The sequence below is a fragment of the Orbicella faveolata genome, unplaced genomic scaffold, assembly GCF_042242905.1.
Source record: "Orbicella faveolata isolate gen_17 unplaced genomic scaffold, um_ofav_v1 contig_24, whole genome shotgun sequence".
In the NCBI taxonomy this organism is placed as follows: Eukaryota; Metazoa; Cnidaria; class Anthozoa; order Scleractinia; family Merulinidae; genus Orbicella; species Orbicella faveolata.
The window spans coordinates 19,842,859-19,867,117 of NW_028301552.1; the positions used below are offsets into that span (position 1 = coordinate 19,842,859).

Genomic DNA, 24,259 nt, shown 5'->3' on the forward strand with positions numbered 1-24,259 from the left:
TTGAGATGAAAAATATTTGCTTAAAATTAATTAAAAACTTAAGATACCTTATAACGGATGAGGGAGCCTTTCAAGTCGGAAATCCAAACGGCGCCCGTAGGAAGAAAATTTGACAGTTGTTGCATTATCACAACAGACAGAAATTTCAGTTGTGAAGTTATTTTTCCCTGGACTGCTTACAAGCCGTTTTTTCTAGAAAATCAGTAAACGCGAACTGGGCGAGTCGTTTAAGAAGAGCGAGGATCGGTACGAGAGACACGACAAGTGGGTGCGGGGAGATTGCCCTCAGATCCCGTTTTGCCTATACCACGGGTTTGCGTTCGGAAGGATAAAAGAGAGAAAGCTAACTGCAGCAGTGTAGCCTTAATATCGTACGTTAATTTTCTGGCACATTTCGCTCTCCCTAAAACAGTAATATTCCCCCTATTTACACCTCGGCAGTTTTTGTTCCTGAAATACTCTGCTGAGATTATGCAAATTAGGAAAAGAAAGAGGGGAGTGGTGGGGAAAAAACTTTCTTTTTCCTTTTTCTCCGCGGTCGTGCTTCTCGCGGCTCGCGCTCGATCCCTCGTGGCACTCTAGGGCCCCGTTTCTCGAAGGTCCCGAAAAGTTTTCGCACCCGGAAACCCATAGCAAAATCTCAAACCTCATGATTACAGAGCTGTTTTATTCACATATTCTTTATATGAACAGAGGTTTTCTTCATATAAGAAGTTTCAGGCGTATACACCTCTCTGTTTTTAGATACAGATGAACTAAAAATGGCTTTACGGGCCCGGAAAGTTTCCAGGGCTTTCGAGAAACGGACCCCAGGAAACAAATTGGTCGCACGTTAAGAAAAGAGAGAGACTGCTGGCAGTCAACTTCCCGTTGTACTGTTTAACTAGTTTGTTCAATGAAACATGAATGAAATCAGGAGTTCCACGCTTGGTTCTTTTATTTTTCTTTCTTTCTTTCTTTCTTTTTGTTTTGTTTTTTTCTTTTTCTTTCCGCTATTAAATAACGGAACGAATTATGGTCGATATTTATAAATTACTGGGGTAACAAAATTAATTCAGCCCAGGTATCCCATCACCATGCAAACATCTCCACTTGCGAAAATGCACGCATCATTTGCCTTTTATTCTCAAGTTCCTCGTATTCTGAACTGGTTCAGGGCTCCTTCGACTGAGAAAAGATCTTTTGATAAAGCAAGTTTAACGGCTGTAGGACCGTCAAAGTCGATGATACAATCTTATGAGGTATTGAAGACTCATTGTAGACATCGAAGACATGATGAAGACGTTAGATGTATTGTTGAACTGAAAGCACGCCACCGAGTTGATATATTGATCAACGCGCGAGACAAGGTAAGATGAAATATTGAGGGAACGTAGTAAAATAACGGATAAATGAATAACACCAAATAAAACTAGTACCAATGAAACTAACGAAGACGCGAACGTTTGTTTTACTGAGCTTGGAACCGTTTTTAGGGGTAAACTTGGGCTTCACTACACTTGCTTAATGACAAAACTTTTATATCACTAATTAGAAAAAAGGTAAGTCTGCACACGAGCCTAGTGGCCCATCAGACCGGAGCTTATCCCGGTTTCTGTAATAAGAACTGTCCCTTAATTGTTAGTCTGAAAAATGTTTGACGTTAAAATCTGCTACACAAATGAAACGTTTCTTAGGCGTTTACCTATAAGCAAAACACATTGAACGAGAACTGAGATGATCAAACACATTATCGTTACCGATACAGTTAGAAGCAGTTTCTGATTAGGGCCTGCATTGTCGTCGGTCTGGTCTGGAATAGGTTAGGTAAAGTCTACATACGAGCCAAGTGGCTCATCAGGCCGGAGCTTATCCCGGTTTCTGTAGCGTGAAGCGACTAGGAGTATTTCTACTCCCCCCTGGATGGGATGCTAGTCCATCGCAGGGTTACCCCCAGCATTAAGTTCGCCGGTACCCATTTATACACCTGGGTGGAGAGAGGCACTGTGAGAGTAAAGTGTCTTGCCCAAGAACACAACACAATGTCCCCAGCTAGGGCTCGAACCCGGACCGCTCGATCCGGAGACGAGCGCACTAATCATGAGGCCACCGCGCCTCTCCCGGAATAGGTTAACCTGCAGGGTATCTGACGCTTTCTCTCGCTCATGGTATGTGAAAGTATGCTTTGAGTCGAAGGCCAACGCCACAAGACTTGACTGAAACCGAAAACGGCCCATAAAAAGCCCCCAGCCCCAGGGTAGGGAAAAATAGCATAGTTTGTTTCTGAAATGGGATAAAGGTAAGAAGCCTTCGACACCACAGTCTCTAAAGCTACAGAAAAGTCAGAATTGAATTTACTCACGCGACATCTTTTCTCGGCTTCAGGTGAAATTCCGCTGAAAAACAGCTCGGCTGACAAGCGATAGCAAGAGAAGATTCCTACAAGGGTGAGCGCGAAAGATGACCTAGTTAAAAATGAAGTTATAGTACATAGTGATTGCGGACAAATACGAAACCCATGCATGGACGGGTTTTCATTTTACTCATGACCTCCACTTACCTACTACCGCGTTCTCGTTTAAGAGAGAGCAGTGCGTAGCGATGCAACGATAAAAATAAGTCACAACTCCAGAGTTTGTCAGCAATGTAATGTGAATCTTATGCCGTCCAGTAGCAAGTGCCCTATTCTTGCCTGGAATCAAAAACAGGTCTACCACGCGCACATGTGGCATTGCATCGGACAGAGTTAAAGACTGACACTTTTGGAAAATACAGTCAACTATCCCGGAAAACCTCATTACGCACAGAAGCAAAATCCCTGGCCGGCGCCGAAGCTGAAAAGAAACAACTCCCACTATTACTGAATAGGCCACGTTCGAAATATCAATATTTTAACATGGCTCCGAGGTTTTAGGGTCAAACTTGTAGTTTTTTAATTTTTTTTTGTCCTTCGATCCCCAAAAGAGACTTGGATACAGAGAAAACACCAGCAAATATAGAAGTTTGTCCTGAAAGCCTTAGAGTCATTTTAGAATATTATATATTTATCAAACTTGGCCTATTGCGGACACATCATATGGTCTCAAACTAATATTTTATTTTTTCCTACTCTTGACTATTGTAGATTGTACAAAAAGATGACAAGCAGGTGTATGCACCGTTATTCAGGTGAGAGCAATGATGGTATTGCCAGTCTTTATTTTATAATGTTTGCTTCCTTTTCACCGTGGGATCACAATTCATGTATACAAACTGCGATTCGTTTTGATAAATGATAATTTGCTTAGTTAAGGCGGGGGTCTGCCTGAATTAAAGTGAAGTTTTAGGAAGTCTAAAGAGGGATCAAAAGGAAAAAAAAGTTTTAGAACACCACCAGATAGTTGAACGCCCCTCAAAAGGGCACCCCATGTTGGTGTACAACTGTTTGGTGTACGATTACCAATTTTTAACTTCAACTTCTAATTTTAAAACAACATCAAACCTTCAAAATTTCCTATTTCCATAAATTTTACTAATCCTTTAAGAAAAACTTTTTATCCCAAATACACCTAAAACCACCGAAAAATTTACCACACAGCCGAAAACGTAGATATGTGGGATGAGCAGAGAGGTTTTTGACTTCGTCAAAAGTGAACGAGATATTTGCGTTAAAACAATAATACCTAACCAAAATACAATCTTCATGTTAATCCCTGCCTTAACCAATCGGTTCTTCTATTTTTGGTTTATAGATGGAGGAGAGAGAGGAAGCTTGTCGCGCCGACGGGAACGCGACCATAGAAGAGGGAAAATAGACGAGAACGATTTCAAATTCAAAGAGGTATTACATGGTAGAAAAACTATAGCTTCGTACTTGTTTATGATTTTCAAAGTCCAAAGGTGTTTTGATGGAACATCTGTAATGATAACGGTTCTTTTTCTTCGTAGAACGCGAGACAGAGAGAAGGCAGAAGAGAGTTTGAATCAGAAGAAGACGAGGGAAGAAGAGAAGAATTAGTGATGGGAAGAGTTAGAATCTGCGAAGGAGATTTGAGAAACCGGCTGCCTTTAAGGAAAGGTGAGTGTTCGAAGCTGTTAGTGACTGTCTTTCCCGCCATTGTAGCGAAGAGAAAAAATAGGTCTATACCATGCATGGAACAGAAGACATAGTTTAATGGTTAACGAGGTGATATTAAATGTTACCATTTTCACGGAATCCGCTAAAGGTTTGAGCAGTAAATACCAAAATTACTAGCTAAAAATCTACTTATAACACGGTAATAACTATTTGAAACATCTCACTTTCATTCGTTTCTTTGGCGAACCCGCAATTAAATTCTCAAGTATTCTCGACAAAGTTTATGTCAAACCTCGCAAAAATACTCAAGCGTGTGCTATTTTGTTTTGACCTGAGGTGAAGCATCCGTTTTAATTCAAGAAAATGCAAAACTTCAAGTTCAGTTTTCTCTTTCGAAGTCAGTTTGAGAGCCAAAGTCTCCATTTAACAAATTAAAGTTAGTTTTTCATGCGTCTGTCCTGTTATTGATCATGAATTTTGTCATAACATTGTCAAAGTAGCTGTGGATCCTCAAAATTCTCCTGTTTAATTATGGATACCATTTCCGCACTTCCTTTTCATTGATTTTTTAACACCATTAAAATAAATGTAGGGATGAAATAGAGTATCAAAATTTACGCTTCACTTGTAGTAAAAGTCCACATACGAATTGTTAAAATCATGTGTGTTTAAAAAAGAAGGAACCTACTATTAAAGCAAGACAAACAGACGGAATTGTATGAAGTGAAAGCCAAAGTTAAACTTTATATTTTACCTATACACATAAACCTGACAAAAAAAGGAAAAAAAACCACGAAAATCTTCGTAGGCGTCATTGCCCCACAACACTTTAAAAGCGCAAACTGATATGTTGGTGACCCTCTGTGCGACACGAAAAAGCAGCTAGTTTAAAATGACATTGAAAACCCAAGCGATTTCTTTGGCCGAGATAAATCTTGGCTCTCCGAATTCTTCTGTTTCGCGCTCGCCGAATTTTTTTTCCGTTTTTTCAGGCTATCGAAACTCGTGCACGGCTTAAATGATTGAGCTCCTGTCCTCTACTTATTAACACGTTCTCTTCAAGAGAGAAAATGTGGATGTGCTGCAACGCAACGAGAAAACTCAGGTATCAACTCCACGGAGTGTCAGCGAGAATAAATGTAAACCAGCCAAATTCTCTCTAAATCAAAAACAGGTCCACAATGCGTACATTTGACATCGCATCGCCATAGTTAAACATAGACACGCAAGGCGTGCAAGAGTTATTTTTTGTGTGTGAAGTCTCGGAGATAGGAGCATTCATGGAGCTGTTTACAGTAATGATTTGGTAAATTTGACAAGTTTTCTTTGGTTGCGATATACAGCAAGAAAGAAACTGGGAATTTATGATGTACATACGATGTTACATCTGTCATGGTAAGATAGCTAAATAGTAAGCCATAAAATGTTTGACTGAACAAACTACAGTAATCTGACACGTCTCCAGATTAATGTAGATGCCATCTTATTTTCTAACAGGCAATTTAACTTTTTACCTCTAATTGAATTTACTCCTTGTGAAAAACAAAAGTATCAAGTTACCTTTGTAACTAAAAATGAATATATCTCTCCATTTGCATACTACTTACTAACGAACTGTTTCAAACCTCAAGGCTCATCTCGTTCGTAACTAAAATCCTCAGCCTAACCCACAGAAAATGTCGAAGTAAGCCCAAATATCAATACTTCCTCCTCTTTCATAGAAGAATAGATATGGCCCTTCTGAACTGTATCGGGATCAGATCTTCTCACATACCATTTACCTTTACAACAAGAAATTTGATTGGCTGTTTATAGTAGATCCAATCTGATTGGTGTGACATACATACATCTCTCACTCACTCACTCACTCACTCACTCACTCACTCACTCACTCACTCACTCATCCATTGACCCGTGCATAACATACTATACGCGCCGACTAAGAGGTATTTGTTTACAAAAAAATAACTCAAAAATGACTAGCGTAGCCAATTAGAGAACGGCATTTGTGATAGAACGCTAGTAGATTTATACTAAAATAATGTATAACTCTTTTGCCAGTTCATATTTGTTTTAAATAAACTTACCTTCAAATATGGGCTTTGATTAAATTAAATTAAATTTAATTTAGAAAGATTGTTTTGGTCCTACAAAAAATCTCTTTATGTTCAGCAAGCGATGCTTTACCATTGTGTTTGATAAACCAATTACAAGAAGCAACTTTTTGATTTGCTCCGCCCCTCTACCCCCAGGATAAGACCGCCTTAAACAATCCCCCACCCACGGGCACGAAGGGCTGGACTTGTCCCGGGAGTAGCCCAGGGGGGATGGTGATAGGTGGAATTGAACGACACATAAATTACAAGTAACAGTAAATAGTAACAGGTGTAAAAGTGAGTGGTGTCCAGAGAAAACATAGCTGAAATATGGACCCTACGCTTGCTCCAGGAAGGTTAACTCTCTTGCACCATGAGACTGTGGTTTTTAAATTTTTTAAATCTTCTTTTATCCCTTACCCATCCCGGGGTCCAGTACAAATATCTTCTCTCAATCATTGCCCTTGAGCGAAGCGAGAGGCTGATCTTTGATCAACGACGAAGTCGCGAACCCAAACGAAACTAACAAAATGGAAATATTATTGGAGAGGCTATGACTATGGCTATGGCTATGGCCTGCGACGTAAACGATTAATTATGTATTTACGAAACGCTAATTAGTAACAAAGGATAAACTGAAGCGTGTACTTCAAGAGACAGTTAAAACATCAAAATGGATTGTTGTTTTAGAAATATGAATATAGAGTGGAACTCCGTTAATACAGTCGCCAACAAGCCATGAAAATACAGCCGTTTTAACAGGGTGGCCGTATTATTAAACGGCAAGGTAGTGTCAAATTTTTGATTGGTCTAAATAGAGTGACATCTTAACAGATATATCACTATTGCACATCTAAACAACTGTTCTTTAACAAGCTCCCGAAATGCAGGTATAATTTAAAAAAGATTGAAGGTTTAATCAGTACATGCAATATTAACCATGGAAATACGACATAACTGATTTGAGTGGCCGTATTAATTTCCACTTAAGTATTCCAGACTGCTCGCAATGAACGCATGTATGCATTGCGTACCTATTTTTCATTCGTGAGCTACAGGGTAGCGGAAAAATTTGCATTTTGTCAACACCACTTGCGAAACAGCTTCTGCGTCGAGTTGCCTGGTCGATGACATGGGAAAGCGCTTCGAACTGCTGAATACGGAACTGGAAATTTGCACTAACATGCGAGGTACATGATGGTCAGAAACAGAATGCTTCGCAGTTTAAGTCAAATGTTGTCAACAAGATGGATTTAAGCTGAGAATTTAAGCACACCAAGAAAATTGAATTAGCCATGCTGATGTCCGTGGTTCGCTTCTTTACAAGGTAATGGACTGCAAAAGTTATATCTGTCTTATTTTGACGGTTGTGTATAGTTCTTTATGGGTTTAAGAAACGTTTTGGACTCTCAAACATATATAAGATGCAGGTGGCTATACTGAATTTATAAAAACATTTGAGCAGCCATGTTGGACTAATCGCCTCGTGAAGAGCTGTGAATATTTATGAACTGGGCGTTTTTGAATCAGCAAGCTTTTAAATTTAAGCTTCATTTTAAGCTGAAATAACTGATTACAGTTGCTGAGAACGAAATAATTGTGAATCGTGCTTTTATCCTTCCATAACTGCAGAAATTCTTGCTTGCTCATTGGCTATTTTCATTGTCAATAAGCGGACAGACACATGAATTTGCAATTTATTGTAACAAACAAATTGACGTTAGATTTTCATGCATCTGGTCTGTTATTGACAATGAATTTCGTCATAACATTGTCAAAGTAGATCCACAGCTACTTTGACAATGTTATGACAAAATTCATGACAGATGCATGAAAAACTGACGTTAATTTGTTAATTCCTGGTATATGAATCAAAACATAAGCTTATATTTTGTTACTTAACCCACTAACTCCTGGAGCTTTTTGCCAAAAACGCATATTTTGAGATTTTGGAGATTTTCAGGCTGAATATGGGCCAAATTAGCTCCAATCTACTCAAAAAGGCATTTGCAACCAGCAGGTATATTTTGCAGGTTGATGGTGGTAGGTTGAAATTTAATTATAACTGGAAAACCGCTGGCACTAAGAATAATTAATAACCTATATACTCATCACCTATATACTAGTTCACCTCTTTCACGTAGTGAAAACATGATCGATCCGCTATAAGTATTTATCGATCGACACGCTGAGACCAGTGAAATCTCTTCAAAGCCATGTGGATGGCTGCTCCACAGATGTTTCCATTGATTCCAGATTTGGCTTGGGTCTTCCCTCAACAACAGAAGATTGCCATCACAAATGAAGCAAATAAAGAAAGAAATGTGTGTGCTTTTATTTTGGTACTCACAGGCAAGAAACCAAATTCAGCAGATATTTCAGATGATATTTCAGATGTTTCTTCAAAAACAATAATTCATTGCAGGCTTATTTAAAATCATAGAAATATACTCTCCTTCCATCGCTTTGGCCTGCAATCTGCAACCTGTAACCTGCAAAATATACCTGCTGATTTGCAACATGACAGCATGCCTTTCCTTCCACTAGCATCGCGTTTTATGACATTTTTGATTGTGCAAAAATCAATTCTGCGATGAGAAAGTGACCTATGTCTTTAGGCTTTTCGTTTGAAGTAGCCACATGTAGTCCCAGGAAATTTTGCTCTGAGTTTTTCACCCAAATGTCTGAGCATTTTCTTGTATATTTCAGGCTCCATTGAGCCGATCACTCTTATCTGGTAATCACTGGAAATATGTGTGGGTTATTGACCAAGTGTGAGGACAAGATGGCTGGACATTGGCCAAGTTCTTTTTTTGCGTGTTTATGGACCGAGATGGAGTCAAGGTCCATAAACTTGCAAAAAAAGAACGAGGCCAATATCCAGTCATTTTGACTGAACAAGCTTGGTCAATAAAGGATTTATTATATGGCTTTTGGGGAAATTTTTCTTGCGGGACACAGCGGGAAGTCCAGAGTGGGCAAGATAGCTCCATGTTGCCTGCTCGGGTAGCCAATCACAGCGCAGGATTTGATTCATCTTGCCTGCTCACGGAGCTAGCCATATAATAGCTTTTCCTCCTGCAGAACTTGAGTATAAATGATGCCAATTTTGGTCAAATGTGATGAGGTAAGAGGTGGAACAAAGTCCAAGGCTTGTCACGGCCGGTTACGGGCGGCATGGGAGTCAATGGGTTGATATGTAAATTATGATTCAGTGTTTCATCATCAAGCATAATCTGGACCATTCCCCAAATTTAGGCATGGAATTAATTTCTTTGCCAGTACGATCCATATTTATGTGATTTATTGATAAAATGTTTGTTTATTTATTTTGATTTTCCCAGCAACTTTTTAACTACTTGACAAACAGTGCAACAATAATATTGGAAATTTTTTACTTTCAGGACAAAGTAGGTAGGGGCAAAGTTTATTCCTCTAAGTATAAAGAGTTTTATCCATAAATTTATGTAGTGTAGTTTCCATTAGTATGCATGCTTCGTCAGTGCTACGTAAGGATGTACGTCGAAACATGACATCACTGTAAAATGCTTCTTATTTGACCTTTACCTCTCTACTCTTTGATTTGTGAGTAGAAATCATGTATTTTTGAAAAGTACTTATTTATTTATTTATTTCCTTCCTTAAATAGTTTCTGGGTGATTTCACTGACAATGGAACAACTTCACTCACCATAGCACATAGGTAAGTTGTGATGTGCTTTTTCTTTAATCAGTGTTATGCATCGCTCAGAACTGAGGATCCAACGTTCCAAAGTATTAAACCATGAGAGATCAACTTGCTAAGCAGTTCTCTAAAATGGGTGGGCTGAAAGAAAGATACTTCGGGCCAATTTGATCACGTTGTACACTGTTCTTGCAAAGTGAACGATAAAGGCATTTTTGTGCTCACAGCGCCTCTGTCCAACCAAAAGTATATTTGTGTACCGGCAAATTGTGGGGGCAGCCAGACAGAGTACTCACTTGGGGCGTAACCTGTGATAGACGATGTAAGAGTCTCCCATCCAGGGGTGAGGGGGGGGGGGGGGTAATATTATTTTTTCTTCATGCTATAGGAGCATAATATAGTAGGCAATGTGGACCGTTTTGGTTGGCGTGCAAACTTTAAACCATATTTGAAGCACAATAATAATTTATATTTGGTGGTAAACATTCCAGATATCTCCAAAAATTGGCACCAGAAAAGATCCCCAACTGGAAATGATCTCAGAGCAGAAAATTAATAACTTCCAAATTGGAGGGCAAAATTACATGGAGTGATCTCAAACTGCAAAATGATCCCAGATTTGGACAGCAAATGATGCTAGATGGCATAAAAGCTCTTGACAAAATTAAAGTGGAGCCTTAAAAATCGTTTGCAAGTCTACATTTTAAATATTAAATCTGATTTCATAATTAAATTCTGTTTGTTTGGGACTAACATTTTCAAACTTGCAACTACCTTTCAGAAGAGGTCATAACATTGCAACTTCATATATTCTTTTTTAATTTCAAGCCCTGCCAAATGCAAGGAAGAAATTTATCCTCAGAAAAACAAGAAGAATTGGACTCCTTAGAACAATCTGCCTGAGTATCACCAGGCCTTCCTTAGGGGAGGAGAAGAGAAATGGAGGAAGGCCTGACACATAGGCATTGACTGACTTGTGTTTCCATTACGGAATTGTGCCCATTGAAACACATCGGCACAAAAAAAGTAGGGTACCCAAGATGCTTTGCATGTCCATAAAGCTTTGCCGCCATTTTCGGTTCCCTTTGACTTCAAAACCAGAACTCCCAAAAGGAGTTAAATAATTCTCCCTCTCATTCCGTTCAAGACAATAGGAGCAATTAGTATTGTGAAAAAGTGTAAAAATGTTCTTATTTTCGATCAATGTTAGCTGTGAAGGAAACAAAGATCACTTATGCAAAACTGTGCGAAAAAGATATCTCACTACAAAAGACACAATAAGTGACCACCTCGTGCAAATAAACCCAAACCTTGTGGAAATATACTCTGTCCTAAGAGAAGTTTAAAAAAGCTCTTTTGATTTTGATGTTCACATAAAGAGTAAAGGGAGAGCGATGGATTTTTTCTGCGATGGCCATCACTTAAAAAATTCCACTGTGAGGGAAAACAGCAATCACTTTGGTTTGCTGGTGCCGTTTTGCCAAGTAGCTCCAAGCACTGCGTTTGTCAGTTTTTATCGCGCTGTCCAGTAAATAACTGGATCTCACAGGAGGACTAAGGCGACTAAAGTTTTTTTCTGGTATTTTGTATTGACTATTTTTGAAGAAAGAAGTTAGGTCCACATTTGTTCACAGCTTTCTGTTGTTTGTTAATATGGCGATATCATACCGGTATGTACGTTTGAACCAATCAATATGTTTGCCAATATCTCTAGGCAAATTGAAAAGTTTATTCATTCGGTCTGATTGACAACATTATTATCGACTTGTTTACACAAAGCTCTTGTGTTTATTAAATTTAAATGATGTACCTCTCAACAATAGCAGTTAAATCAAGATGGCCTTGCTAATCATGTCTATCATTACACGATGAATAGTTTGAGGCTTCGCAAGCAAATTTCAGGAACAAGGGTTTTGATATTGATATACACTTGAGATTTTAATGATTGACATCTCTCAGCATCTCTGCATCTAGTTATGCATGCCCTGTTAACTTTTTTGGAAGCTAATTTACATGTTCAATCAATGTGTTTCAATGGACACAATTCCATAATGATGTCCAAAATCCAGTCATTGCACTGATTGGATAACACATGAAAGACTCTTACGTCACTGGAAATTAAGACCAGCAAGTCCAAAGTGTTGTATTAAAAGAAACATGAGAAGTTGGAAGCATTTCATAGTGTTTTTGCTTCTTTATGAACAAGAACAATTTCAGGAAAGTGCTCCTGAGCTCTTTCAAGGCATAGTAAAGAGAAAATCACTCCTCTTTATGTGCATGGGAGTGATGAAATTGGAAAAGAGAATCTTATTTAGTTTTTAATCAAGTATGCAATGTAGCTTGGTGAGAGTGTTTTATCAAAGCCTTGGTGTCAGGCGTTTCTTCATTTTCTTTTCCTTCCTTTTTTTTGTCCCTGAAAAGCATAATGCTCAGTCTAGTAGAACTAGTAGAACACAATTGCAAAGGGATGTTGGCCAATAATATATCAATTGTGGCATACCAAAAATGCTCAAAAGGTCATCAATCATTGTAAGCAGAGCTCTCAAGTCTCACGCATTGTGCACGAGACTCACACAAATGAATTCAATCTTGCGCTCTCATGCTGAAACTATCATATAATTTACTACTTGTTTGCTTTGTGCTCGCTTTGAACACTTTCCAGTAGTAGGACGTTTTGTGCAGAGCTGCTCACAATGAAAGAAAACACATCTTAGCTACTTCAATTTTTCAAAATTTCCTAGAAAGGTGATACCTGCAGCATCACAACCGATGGATGGCTATGCTGTCAAAAATCTCACTCTTTGGCGACAAATCAACTTGAGAGCTCTCACATAATTCTCGCAGTTGGATGAAAACAATTTAGAAGTGAGGTTCATTGATAATTTGCTTAATATATAATTATTCCCTGAGATGGAGTTGACTGGTTAGGTCATGTAATATATTAAACACGAGAAACAGTGTTTCATCAGGAAGAGATGTGAAAATACAACACGCAGCGGAGTATTTTTGACAAAATTTGAGGTGTTTGGATAGCGGAGGAAATTCTGTCTTGAGTGTTTGATATATCTTCTCAATCAAAACAAAAACTAAGGAGCAAATGGAGAAGCAAAATCGTCAAAATCTATGCTAATTAAGACCGGGTATCCAAACCTCCATAACAGTGGTGATTTTCTTTGTTTTCAACTGATGAATTATTTTAAAACAAGTCGGGGAAATAATAGTAGGGACAGGTGCATAGACTGCTGAAATTTCGTCTTTGCTTGCAGTAGCTCCAAGAAACTATTTTGCTCATGACCCTAGCAAGCTGGGAGGTGGATAGCACTCACTTCCTCAAGATCTAGTAGCCAACTATTTATTGCTTACAAAAACTCCATGTCTGTATTCCTATTTTTTTTTTCTGTGGGATCATTTGTGGGCCACAATTTGGGTATCATTTTCAGTTCAGGATCATTTGTGGTTCATTTTGGTGATCATTTCTGGTCTGGGAATCATTTCTGCGTAAATCTGGTGTTGTACAGATTTAATTTTGTTCTGATACTAGGCAAAAGAGCATTTATCAAATTATTTTATTTGTTTTTCTCAAGAGCTTCTGCATTTTTTTGGTTGATGTTACTGAAGATTACTATATCGATGGTACAAGTCACAAAAGCAGGAATGGAACAGAAACTCTATGCATCATAGCTTGGTGAGTTCAGTTTTCCTTGTTAGCAATAGACATGACTGTATTCTTTGTTAGCAGTACTCTGTGGCTGGCTGCATACTGGCACACATGTGATACAATTGGCTACACTGCCTTAATTTATAATTGGTTGATAGATTGCTTTTGCTCACTTGATCATGGACGTTTTTTCAGAAGTATTAAAAAGGTTGTCAATAAGGCAGTTTTACTGATATTTCAAGCTCAGTAGATTCACTACGGGTGACATCTAGAATTTCTATTATTTCTATAAAGTTAACATAATGCTTATCCTTGATTTCTTTGTGCTCATCTCTCACTCCCTAAACTTGAGCTCATCTGAATCTAATAATTTGCAACAAGAATTATTATGGTTTTGTTTACACAATAGCACAAAACAACATTATCCTGGATGTCTCAACAGTGCACAGCACATTAAGCGTTAAAAAGCACTTTTGAACTCCTTTTTCATCCAATGGGGGAAATGTAAGGTTGGGATGGGCAGATTTGTGTTGTTTCAAAGCAAAGTCAGGTGGTCATTGCCAAGTCAGTTACAGCTTCAAGAAAAGTTTGGACTTAGTTATTTTCTTGAATGATGACCAGTCATGCCAATCAGACTAGCTGAATAGCTTTTCATAACCAAACTTTTCATGTACATCGTAAGGGAGCCTTGGGTTTTTGTGAATTGAAAATAGCTTTGCTTCATCAGCACCAGTATTTTACCATAGCAACCATGATGACACAATGTTAGTTTCGTACAGGATCAATTTTAATAAACTAGTATTTCTTTAATCTTACTCAAGTTGGAATAGGACTAAAGTAGAGTCAGTGTACTAAGAAAAATTTTTCATGTGGTATTTTTAAATGAAAGAGCTACACTTTGAATGTAAAATTGCCTTCCTAATCATTTTTTGAAACCTGTAACTAGTTCTGGAGAGAGCTGTCATACAGCTGTTTAGCTGTTTATTTTCAATATCAATTAAGTATAATTTATTGTAGTCATACCAGAGGAAAAGCTAAGAAAGGAAATGATGTGATAGGTTTCCTAAATTTGTCATTAGAAAATATCTCTCATGTCAGACCCAAGCCCCAGACAATGAGCCAACTCACAGGAGAGAACAATCAAATAAAATTTTATAATTTAATGACCACTGTTTGCAACAATATAACATTTAACCTATGCTGTAACTGAAGTATTTTGAGATGTCTGGCATACCAAATTGTTCAGATAAATTTCAGATTAAGTCGCAATGTTTGGCAGCTTTTACTTTATTTATTGATATTAAAAGAGCTATTAACACCATTGAAGTCAGCTCACAGGCCCTTTCCCTATCCCTGGTTAACCCAGGACTGATCAAAACCAAATTTTTTGTTACAATAGCAATATATTATCAAGCAAGTAGGTGACAAGAATAAAATTAGAAAATCATCAGTTAATGGATACAGTGTATTGTCTTGATCCACCATCAAATTCTCAGAACTGGTACACATGTTTTGATAGAGCTGTATGGCTCTCATTACTGAGAAGAATTTTAAAACGGTTGGAAGTTGATAAAAAAAACCAGTTGTAGATGGCCTTTTGCATTCTCTTCAAGATAATTTTGTAATTTTGAATAGATCTGTATGGCGCTTCTAGAGTTAATGCTGTCAGTCAGAAATGGAGAATCTTAATAAATGCATACAAAGGTTATTATTTTAACAAACAGCTGGTTACAAAAGCTTGAATGTTTTTAAGGACAGTGCCTACTTATGTTAGTGCCCACATGTTCTGCGCATCACACAAGGCATGCATTACATGCCACACATGTGCTAGGGTTGAAACTAGTGGAATCAACTAAGCTACCAAGTGTACTACTAAAATATCAGAAAACATTTTCCTTCTGTGACCAAATCAAGTTTAATGAAAATGTGCTAAAACCAGGAACACCAGGATAGCAGCTGGCATATTGCAAACTGTTGTGAAGTGAAGAAAACAATTGCCTGCTAAACCTGAGGCTGTAATCAGCTAATTTCATGCCAATGTACAGTACAAGAATACAAGGCAGCCAAGTGCAATGAATTATTAACAAAGTATACATAATTTACGCATTACATAACTGTACAATGTATGAAGGCATGATGGATCATTGCAGTTATACACACAACTTAAGCAGTTGTAAATTAAAGCCTGAAAAAAAGTCAGCCCTGAACGGGATTCAAACCCATGACCTCTGCAATACCAGACGAGTGCAGTGCTCTACCAACTGAGCTATCAAGCCATCTGGGAGCCGATCACATTGTGAGTTCGTAATATACCCGTAGATGGTGAAGAATACAAGTGAATATCGGTATATGAAAGGTCATATATTTGAACTGCGGAGAAAGATATGAAGGCATGATTGATCATCGCAGTTATACACATAACTTAACCAATTTTGAAATCAAAGCCTGAATTTTTTTCAGGCTTTAATTTCACAACTGCTTAAGTTGTGTGTATAACTGCAATAATCAATCATGCCTTCATATCTTTCTCTGCAGTTCAAATATATGACCTTTCATATATTCACTCATATTACACTGTATATAACTGTACTGCTGACTGCAATAGCAGGTTCACAAGCACAGGCAACCCAAAGCTAACATGTAACCTAGCAGTCTATAATGCCTGTGCATATGCACAATGTCTTTGACTCTAGTTCTTGTTATGGGGTTCATTCATACTACACTAACCACCAACTGCTGAAGAACTACATGTAGCTACTTAATCCTTAGAATATATTTAAACTGAAATGAAACTGTAAGCTTCTACATGAAGATAGCATGGTGCATGCGCTTATAAATAATAATTGCACAATTATTGCGAGATGCAAGTCTTTGATTTATTGGGTAGGTGACAGAAAAAATGTAACAGACTATAAGAACGATTTCAAAAAGATGAAACCAACTAGTTCAACTTTTAAGCCTATTGAACATGTGATTAACTTGTGTGCAAGAGCTTTGTAGACTGTATTTTTTGCTAAACAGAGAGAGATTAATGTTGCTGTTGTTACGATTATTTTTTGTTATTAAAAGTTACATAGGAAAGGTGGTTTTGTGTCACCACTTGCTATACATTTTAAAGATTTTCATAAACATTATTGCTTTTGTGTACATAAAGGCGAATTCTAAGGAAATCTGTGAAGAAAAATTTTTGTTCTTCTTTTTAGAAACAATGTTGATGTCAGCATTTTTGTTCCCCACTTTTGTTTTTTTTCACTTTTCTTCTGGGATTCCGATCCCATAGGCTTATAGCCCTTGTTGGAATCTTCTATTTCCACTAGTTCTACTTTTTCATTTTTTTTTTCTCATAGCTCTATTTCAGGCAAAAGACCTTTGTATATAGTAGGCACCATTCTTAGAGGGAATGAAAACAACTGTTCTATATTTTCTGCTCAAAATAATTTGATCAGTTTTTATGCTTTTGACATAAGACTGTTGAAAATAACCTGCATGTAAAAATGACTCTCTCTTGTTTATTACTGATAAAAGGGCATTCTAATAGTCGTGATTATTTTTCAAGAATGTTGGATTCTCTGCTGTCAGGTAGTTACACGCGAGTTTAGATTTCAACTAGCACCTTTTAAACAATAAAGGGACAGTCAGTTTACTAATGTACCAGAAATGTCAAATGTTAGGTTATTAAATACACTAAAAAAGAAAGGAAAGACTTCACACAGATTACAAACAACAAAGTATACATTTGGAGAAAAATCTTTAATCAAGGGGTTATCTGTCGCCAGTTTCATGAAGCTAACGTAACAATGGCAACTAGTACAAGTGTATATGAATGATTCTTTTAAAGACATTGTCTTCATTTATCACCAAGTTGTCAGAACAATAATTGTGAAAGGAAAAGTAAGGCAACTTGCAGAGATTGATCAAAGTGGTGTACATAGCGGCCAGTCCTTATATAAAGGACAAGCATGATCTTAGAGAATATACTTGTATTGTCTTGATATACAACTTTCATCAAAGGAATGTATGAAACGCGTTAGGAGAATTGATATTTTAACCTTGGGACTGAATAGCATATGGCTAGATGCAAATAGAAACAGAACTCGAATAGACCAATTTCGATATATCAAAATTCAGCCTAAAACTTTAGACCTCAGTAAGAGGCTCTGGGGAATAACTACAGAGTTTGTGTGGTTTATTCCCCGGAGCCTCGTGCTGAGGTCTATTGTGTTAGGCTGAATTTTAATATATCGAAATCGGTCTATTGTAGCTGTACAAATCACTCTGAAGCTTGTACCATTAAGATGTCTTTTGACCTTTTTTCTTTCAGGTTGAAATAAAACGTGAGGAGCTCAAGAAAGGAGGAAAAAACAGGAAAAGTGTCTTTAAATAAAAATTTGCTCTTTACAAGCAAAAAAAATAAAATCATTTAAGTCCATTGGCGCGAAAGTTGTCTTGGGATTAAAAAGTTGCGCTTTTAAAGCGACCGGAAAAAGAAACTAGTAAGTCTTTTACGTGATATTATTTTTTGGTGATTGCGCTCTTAAAGGGGACCAAAACAAAGTCGGAAAACAGCTAAGTCTTTTGGCGGGAAAATTGTCCTCAGGAAAGAAAGTGTGTGCATTTGAATGGTGTCTGGTTTTGAGTCAAAAATATACTGTGTCTTTTAGGGGGAAAAGTTTTCTCTGTTAAAATACTGCGCTCTTAAAAGAAACCAAAACAAAGTCGACAAAAAATCTAAGTCTTTTAGCGGGAAAAGTGTCCATAGGAAAAAAAGTCTGTGCTTTTGAATGGTGTCTGGTTTTGAGTCAAAAATATTCTAAGTCTTTTGGCGGGAAAAATCTTGCCTTGTGCAACGGATTTGTCCCATCAAAATTCAAAGGATATGTTTGTTTTCTGGCTAGACTCTGTTCAAAATCGCAGAATTTTTTTTCTTTTTGGCAACCCTACATAGTCAAAGAATAGTAAAAGAGATAGCCTACATTCCGACTAGTTTCCAGGCCCCTTTTAAAAGCGCAAAATTTTTTTTACTTATTGGCATGCAATGAAAGACAATAAACAAAAGAAACAATAGTAGTTGTAAAAGTTTCTATTGTTTATTCAATATCCATCACTAATTACAACACTTTCGATGATAAGTAAAGTTATTTGCAATGGGCGAGGTACAAGTGATCACAGAACACTTAAAATTACTAAGTATGGATATCACAACTACTTTCTTGATTAATCAATACAAAAAAAACTAAGACGAAATGTGAAAAACATTTCGATGAGTACTGGTATTTTAAAACCTAATTTTTCAAATTAGAAATTCCAACTAAGACAAATGAATAAGTCGTGAATGCAAAACTTGGAGCAAAAAAGAAGATCATAAAGACAATTACTGCTGTCAAAAAAACAGCGTAATAAACTATGTCAACAAAACCGGCTTTGCATGCTTTGATTGCAAGGTCTATTACGCAAGTTGTAAGAGTTTCTTGATTAATTTAAGAAATAAAAAATTGTTTGATTCATGGGAAACTTTCTCTAAAACGCTCAAGATTTATCAAATCTTTTCATTGAAACTTGACCTCCCTTGCTCAAGGAGTAGCATTTGTATTTTCCTTTCGAAAAGCTTGCTAATTTGCAGAGTTTGCAAAATTTAGATTAAAGCACTTGTTAATGATTTTGCAAGGTTCTAGACACTTAGTTCCACATGAAAACTAATCCTGGTTCTTGTTTACTTTTGATATCTGGGCCCTCGATAGTTCAATTTGTTCAATGGTTTTGCGAAAACTGCTGATGATTGAATTTTGCCGTTTGACGAGGAGTCTCAAAGGCGGAATGATTGTTACCAGCCGCCATTAAATTACAGTTACTACCTCTAGTATTAATCTCTGACTATCTTGCCCTGTCCTGCCGAGTTGAGTTCGTAAAGACTTCTTGTCTTCCCTCTCTTAGATTGTGATCCACACCATTCAGCAATCAGTATTCACGCTGAAAGAGAGTAAACGTGCGTGTTAAAATCAGAGGAAATTCGACTTGTTTACAATTGAAGAAGCTGTAGCAAAGCATGCGACAATTTGCTTTGTCTCTGTATTGATTGTCAGAAATTATATGTGAAATTGATTTACTATCTGTGGTACTTTCGTGATTAACTTTCAAACTGAAGTTTGGGCTTTCCGTGGAGGCAGGGAAGTTGTGTGATAACAACACTGTTACTTCTTTGTTGCATTAGTTAAATAAGCTTCGTTATTCTCCGCACTGGTAAATTGACTGATGTATTGATATTGCCAGGAGAAGTGAGATGTTGATGATATTACAGACAAGTTAACTAAAAAGCAAGATAATTTGGAAATCAAACGAGGGTTTCGCGATTGTGCACCCATCTCTATCACGCGCGAAACGAATGAAATTCAAAACAAAAAAGACGAAAAAATAAATTGAAAAAAAAAACTGAAAATAACTTTAAAAGCCTCAAATAAAATTACCGCAAGCGAAGAGCTAAAGACTCTACACATGACTTAATGTTGTCCGTCGTTGGTGAAAACTTTTTGAAAAACAAAATTAATTAAAATCAACTTCGACACCTAATTTGAATTTTAGTCTAGCACGTAAAAACAGGACCTTTGTAAAGTTATTGTATTTTTGCAAATTCTATATCCACTGTCAACATAAACCCTTAACGCTTTTCTTTCAACTTTCCTTCCCTGTCCTCGTTAAAATTTCTGAACTTTTCTGTGAGTTTAAATTTGGCGGGTTTCTGCCACATAAACACGCATGCTAATTATCATAATATTGCGTCAAAATTCTACATTCTTTAGCATTTTGCATATTTCTTTTAAACCAAAATATTTCAACAAACTATTTTCATTACTTCGTTGAGTTAAAAAACAATATAGGAAAGAAAACCTGCGAAACTTTTATTATTCATTGACGACTAATATTCAGCTTTTTATCACGTTCACTATTAGTTAATGAGCCGTCTGGCTGGTCTTCCCTGGGAATCCCCTTTCTTTTGCTAAAGATTTGTTTACATTCCGATCATACCATTGCTCGTAACAAATTTTGCTCATAAAATGTCAAAGCTCAGTAGAAGTTGAAATTGCTCTTTTGATAAAATAAACACCATGTCCTGTAAGTTCCTCAAAATTCTAATCATCAGTAATCAGTGATCAGTAATTTTAACTTGCCGCGTACATACTAAAGCTCTGTCCGTGTCAATTCGAGTATGCGGGAAAATAGTTTCAAGTTTGCTATGGTCTAAAACTTTTTTTCATGTTGAATGGTAATAAGTAACGATGAGTTAATTGAGAAAAGTAGCCTTAAATGAGCGAAAGTTGCACTATAAAAAAGAGATTGTACCTACATCACTCACACCATTGAAATGCGAAATGCAAAATTAAAACTCTTTCTGGCGAGTAAGCCAAATACAATATAATGCTGTCCTTTCCAATAACTAACTGCTCACCGAGAGCAAACCTGAGTGAAACTAACCACGAGCAAACAGTGCATTTGGCGTACTGCGTTCTACAAAAACCTTGCAGTTTGTTTTTTCTTTCGGCAAATCTTTAGCAATTGAAACGCCTTTTCAGTAGTTCTTGTTTAGCAGTGTGAAGGAAAAGGATGGCTCCGGTTGGCAGCCAGCTACTTTTGAAAACACGATGTCAAAAACTGACAAGCTCATTACAAATCCAATCATCTCTCCTCCAATGCGTTTTGCTGCCTCGTGAGATTTTGCAGGATCAGCGTTCAAATAGGTTCCTAGTAAAATAAATAAAATGAGTTGAATAATTTTTTTGCCTCAAAAATTCTGGCCAAGTCGCATGGATTTTGCATCTTTGGTTTTTGATTTATCTGCACACTTCATAGTATTTTTGAAAGGCGTAAATCAAATATTGTAAGTTACAAAGAGAAAAGAAGTTTTTCTTTCTTGGGCCTTCCGAACGTAAAATGTGCATCGCCTCTCACGCCTGAACAAATCTATGTTCCCTGAAGAAAAATATGACACTCTTTCGGGTTCTTTAAATCGTTGAGTTAACACTGAGCTAACCTATGATCACGACAATCTCGAAACCATTCAGGGTTATCGATGATTTTAATGTGAAAAAAGGAGTTACCACTCCCTATTGATCTTGCAAATTTACCCCAGGTTCTCACCAAAAATTTCTTGTATAGAGAGGAATGCTTAATCGAGATAATAAGGTTGATGTAAAAAAAGTTTGTAAACTTACCGTGAAGACGATGATGATAATGGATCAGCATTGATACTGGTATGCATTGTGGAACTACAGAAGAATAAAACAAGTCAATAAAAAATTGCTGCTGGATAGTCGCTGCTGGATAGTTCTGTTGTTTAATAACGTAGTTAGCATCTTTTACGGAGCAATAATATCGAAAAGAGACAAAAGAATTGCCCCTGTACCCCAGTCTCGCATATTTTCTACGTATCCCAGTTTGTCCCTGGTAGGTGAAGCAAAAATCAGGAGAGTATGGTTACATGGAGGTAGTTGGCATGCCTTCCAAAGATCACCCTGCCTTCAAGCGTGTGACCCCTACAACCAGGGAACCCCTCCCCTCGAACCAACCTTACTTCTTGTGTAAACAGTTCGCTGCTATTTATATTGAAATGAGTAAAAAGCTTTCTCGCCGGGGGCAGGGGGGAAGGGGGAAGAATCTGTATTGAGGGAAGCCATCTAACCAAGGAGAAAATGCTTTCGTCGTAAACAGGCTATCGTGTTTCACGTGGCTGTCATGTTTCACAGACTGTCATGTTTCACGTGAAGTTGTAGTGTGAGTTGATTCTTGTTTACGTCAGCATGCATTCTTATAAAAGTGTTACCTAGCCATACTTTGACATGTACAAACAAAGACGTTTCTTAAAATAAAATAACATCAAAAGCCCTGCTTCTCAAGCGCGATGTTGAGTTATCAAGTGACAATTGGAGGTTTCTTTGCAAACTCTGTTTTGTCTTGAAAAGGGAAAAAAAGAAATGGAAAATAAGCCTAATGACTAAAATCAGTGGTGCCCTATTTGTTATTATAGACAACAAAAATAACACTGACAAACAAAAGTTTTAAAACCACGACAAACAAACACAGTTGAACTAACTACACAACTATGCTTACCTGTTCGACACGTCTTTGGTCAAGGCAGCAAGTGAAGACCAATCAGAAATAAGTAGTTGTGACAATGCAGCCATTTCTTTCGATCCTCTTGCATAGCAGGCCTAAAGTGCAAAAATACATCGAAATATAAATAAAACTTAAAACACGGTGAGCCTCAAAATAAAGAGCACGGAAATTATATCTGGTATCAAACACTGATTGTTCACTCGCGAGTTTAGAATTTATGGTTCAAATAATAGGGGCTGCGAACTTGTTGGAGGAGTTCAAAATACCCACTGTAGACCTCGACTTTAAATTTTACGTTGCCCAGAGTTAGTCGTAAAACGACACGTAGATCATGTTCACCTCGAGGAAAATGAAATGTCCCGCAAGCGTTTCAGTGATCGAGTGCTTGTAACTTTTAGTATAAACACAAAAAAGATTATGCCCATATTCAAGGTAAAGATAGAAAAAAGTCTTGACAAAACTAATGTTCAAACTTATACGATCATGATAGTGGTGATAAAAGTTGCCACCAACCCGAAAGTATTCCACCGGAAGACTTCACAGCAGAAGAACGGAACAAGTCGGATTGAACCTCCAGGATTAAACACGTGCAGTTTCTGTGTGCACTAAATCATCGGTACAGGTTGAACATGTCGCTGTTTCGGTCCAAAATATCGCCTCTTGTTTAGGAAGCGTATTTGTCTCTAATTACATCGTAACTTTCTTTTTTTATAACCTTTGCAGGGCAAAACTCTCTATGTTTCGCAGCATAAACGGAGCACGAACTCCAGGAACGTGATGGCAAACTGACCTTGTGATGAATAAATTATCAAAGCCAGCGTGCGCTTTTGGAAATAGTTTGAGCTAATTTGAAATGTAAATTTGCAGCATTGATCGGTTTCCCGCCAGTTTGTTAGAGTTCTTAGTAAGTTATCTTTTTATTATTGTAGGAGTCATTTTTAGGAGATTAACTCAATTGTAACTTTAAAAAAAAACCCATCATGAAGTGTCATGAAGTCTTCATAAAGGAGGGAAACGGTTTAATTTTGTCTAGTTTGTCCCGGTTGTGGAAGATCTGCAAAGCTGAAGAATGCCGTCACAAGGCTTCAAAGAGACGAGGTGGGATTCTTTAGAGATGGAAAGGAATATTACAAGGCGTTTAGCTTTGAAAACATCAAAGACTACCAGAGAAGCACTGAAATTAAAGGAGACGGCAAATTAAAGGTTACTCTTAAACATGGAAATTCGCGCGGAAAGAACTAAAACTATGATTATCTTATCTTCAAGAACAAATTCAAGAACGAAGTGGGCTTCACGGTTGGAAGCCGGCTTTTTTGAGGGCATTCCATGTTCAAGTGGCAAGACAATTTCCACTTTTAACTCTATATCACGTTTTTAAGCCCTTTTCAACACACCCAGGGCTGAGATAGTAAAATCCGGCCGCGCTAAGAACCAATCAGATTGCAGGATTCGTTACCTTGCCATCTTGAAAGAAATGAAACCATTTATCGTTTGCCGGAAAAAGATGACTGTTACTGCTTCTTAAATAAATCATAGGCACGCAAGGCGTGCAAGAAATATTTTTTGTGAACTAAAAGTCTCGGAGATAGGAGCACTCATGGAACTATTTACAGTAATGATTTGGTTAATTTGACAAGTGTTTTTTGGTTGCGATGTACAGCAAGAAAGAAAGTGGGAATT

At 37.4% G+C, this 24,259-nt stretch overlaps 1 protein-coding gene, 1 long non-coding RNA gene and 1 other non-coding gene across 9 annotated transcripts; 1 reads left to right on the forward strand and 2 right to left on the reverse strand.

The window, feature by feature from the left end:
- Positions 1-1,605: 1,605 nt before the first annotated feature.
- LOC110063126 (uncharacterized) lies at positions 1,606-18,538 on the forward strand. Of its 7 annotated transcripts, XM_089291268.1 has the most exons (7): positions 1,606-2,426; positions 3,104-3,147; positions 3,711-3,799; positions 3,907-4,036; positions 9,782-9,834; positions 13,401-13,501; positions 17,796-18,538. In XM_089291268.1, exons 2-5 carry the CDS (start codon positions 3,117-3,119, stop codon positions 9,790-9,792), a joined length of 261 nt encoding a protein of 86 aa, XP_089147394.1. In that variant the 5' UTR covers positions 1,606-2,426; positions 3,104-3,116; the 3' UTR covers positions 9,793-9,834; positions 13,401-13,501; positions 17,796-18,538. The 7 variants fall into 7 exon arrangements, 3 of the variants coding, with proteins under 3 accessions (XP_089147394.1, XP_089147395.1, XP_089147393.1); XM_089291269.1 differs by lacking the exon at positions 1,606-2,426 and having other exon boundaries at positions 2,914-3,147; XM_089291267.1 differs by lacking the exons at positions 1,606-2,426; positions 3,104-3,147 and having other exon boundaries at positions 3,578-3,799.
- Trnaa-ggc (transfer RNA alanine (anticodon GGC)) lies at positions 15,673-15,750 on the reverse strand. Its single transcript is given in 2 exon segments — positions 15,673-15,708; positions 15,714-15,750. It is a non-coding gene; the product is annotated as a tRNA-Thr (tRNA).
- On the reverse strand, positions 18,531-23,461 carry LOC149110806 (uncharacterized). Its single transcript, XR_016207779.1, has 4 exons — positions 23,093-23,461; positions 22,574-22,674; positions 21,679-21,732; positions 18,531-19,441 (listed from the first exon to the last, which is right to left on the reverse strand). It is a non-coding gene; the product is annotated as an uncharacterized LOC149110806 (long non-coding RNA).
- Between the last annotated feature and the right edge of the window lie 798 nt (positions 23,462-24,259).

Bases quoted from the DNA above. Each gene is read 5' to 3' on its own strand.
- LOC110063126 (XM_089291267.1), top strand. From the start codon at position 3,578: ATGAGCAGAGAGGTTTTTGACTTCGTCAAAAGTGAACGAGATATTTGC. The intron at 3,800-3,906 runs GTATTACATGGT...TTTTCTTCGTAG, and splicing joins ACGATTTCAAATTCAAAGAG to AACGCGAGACAGAGAGAAGG.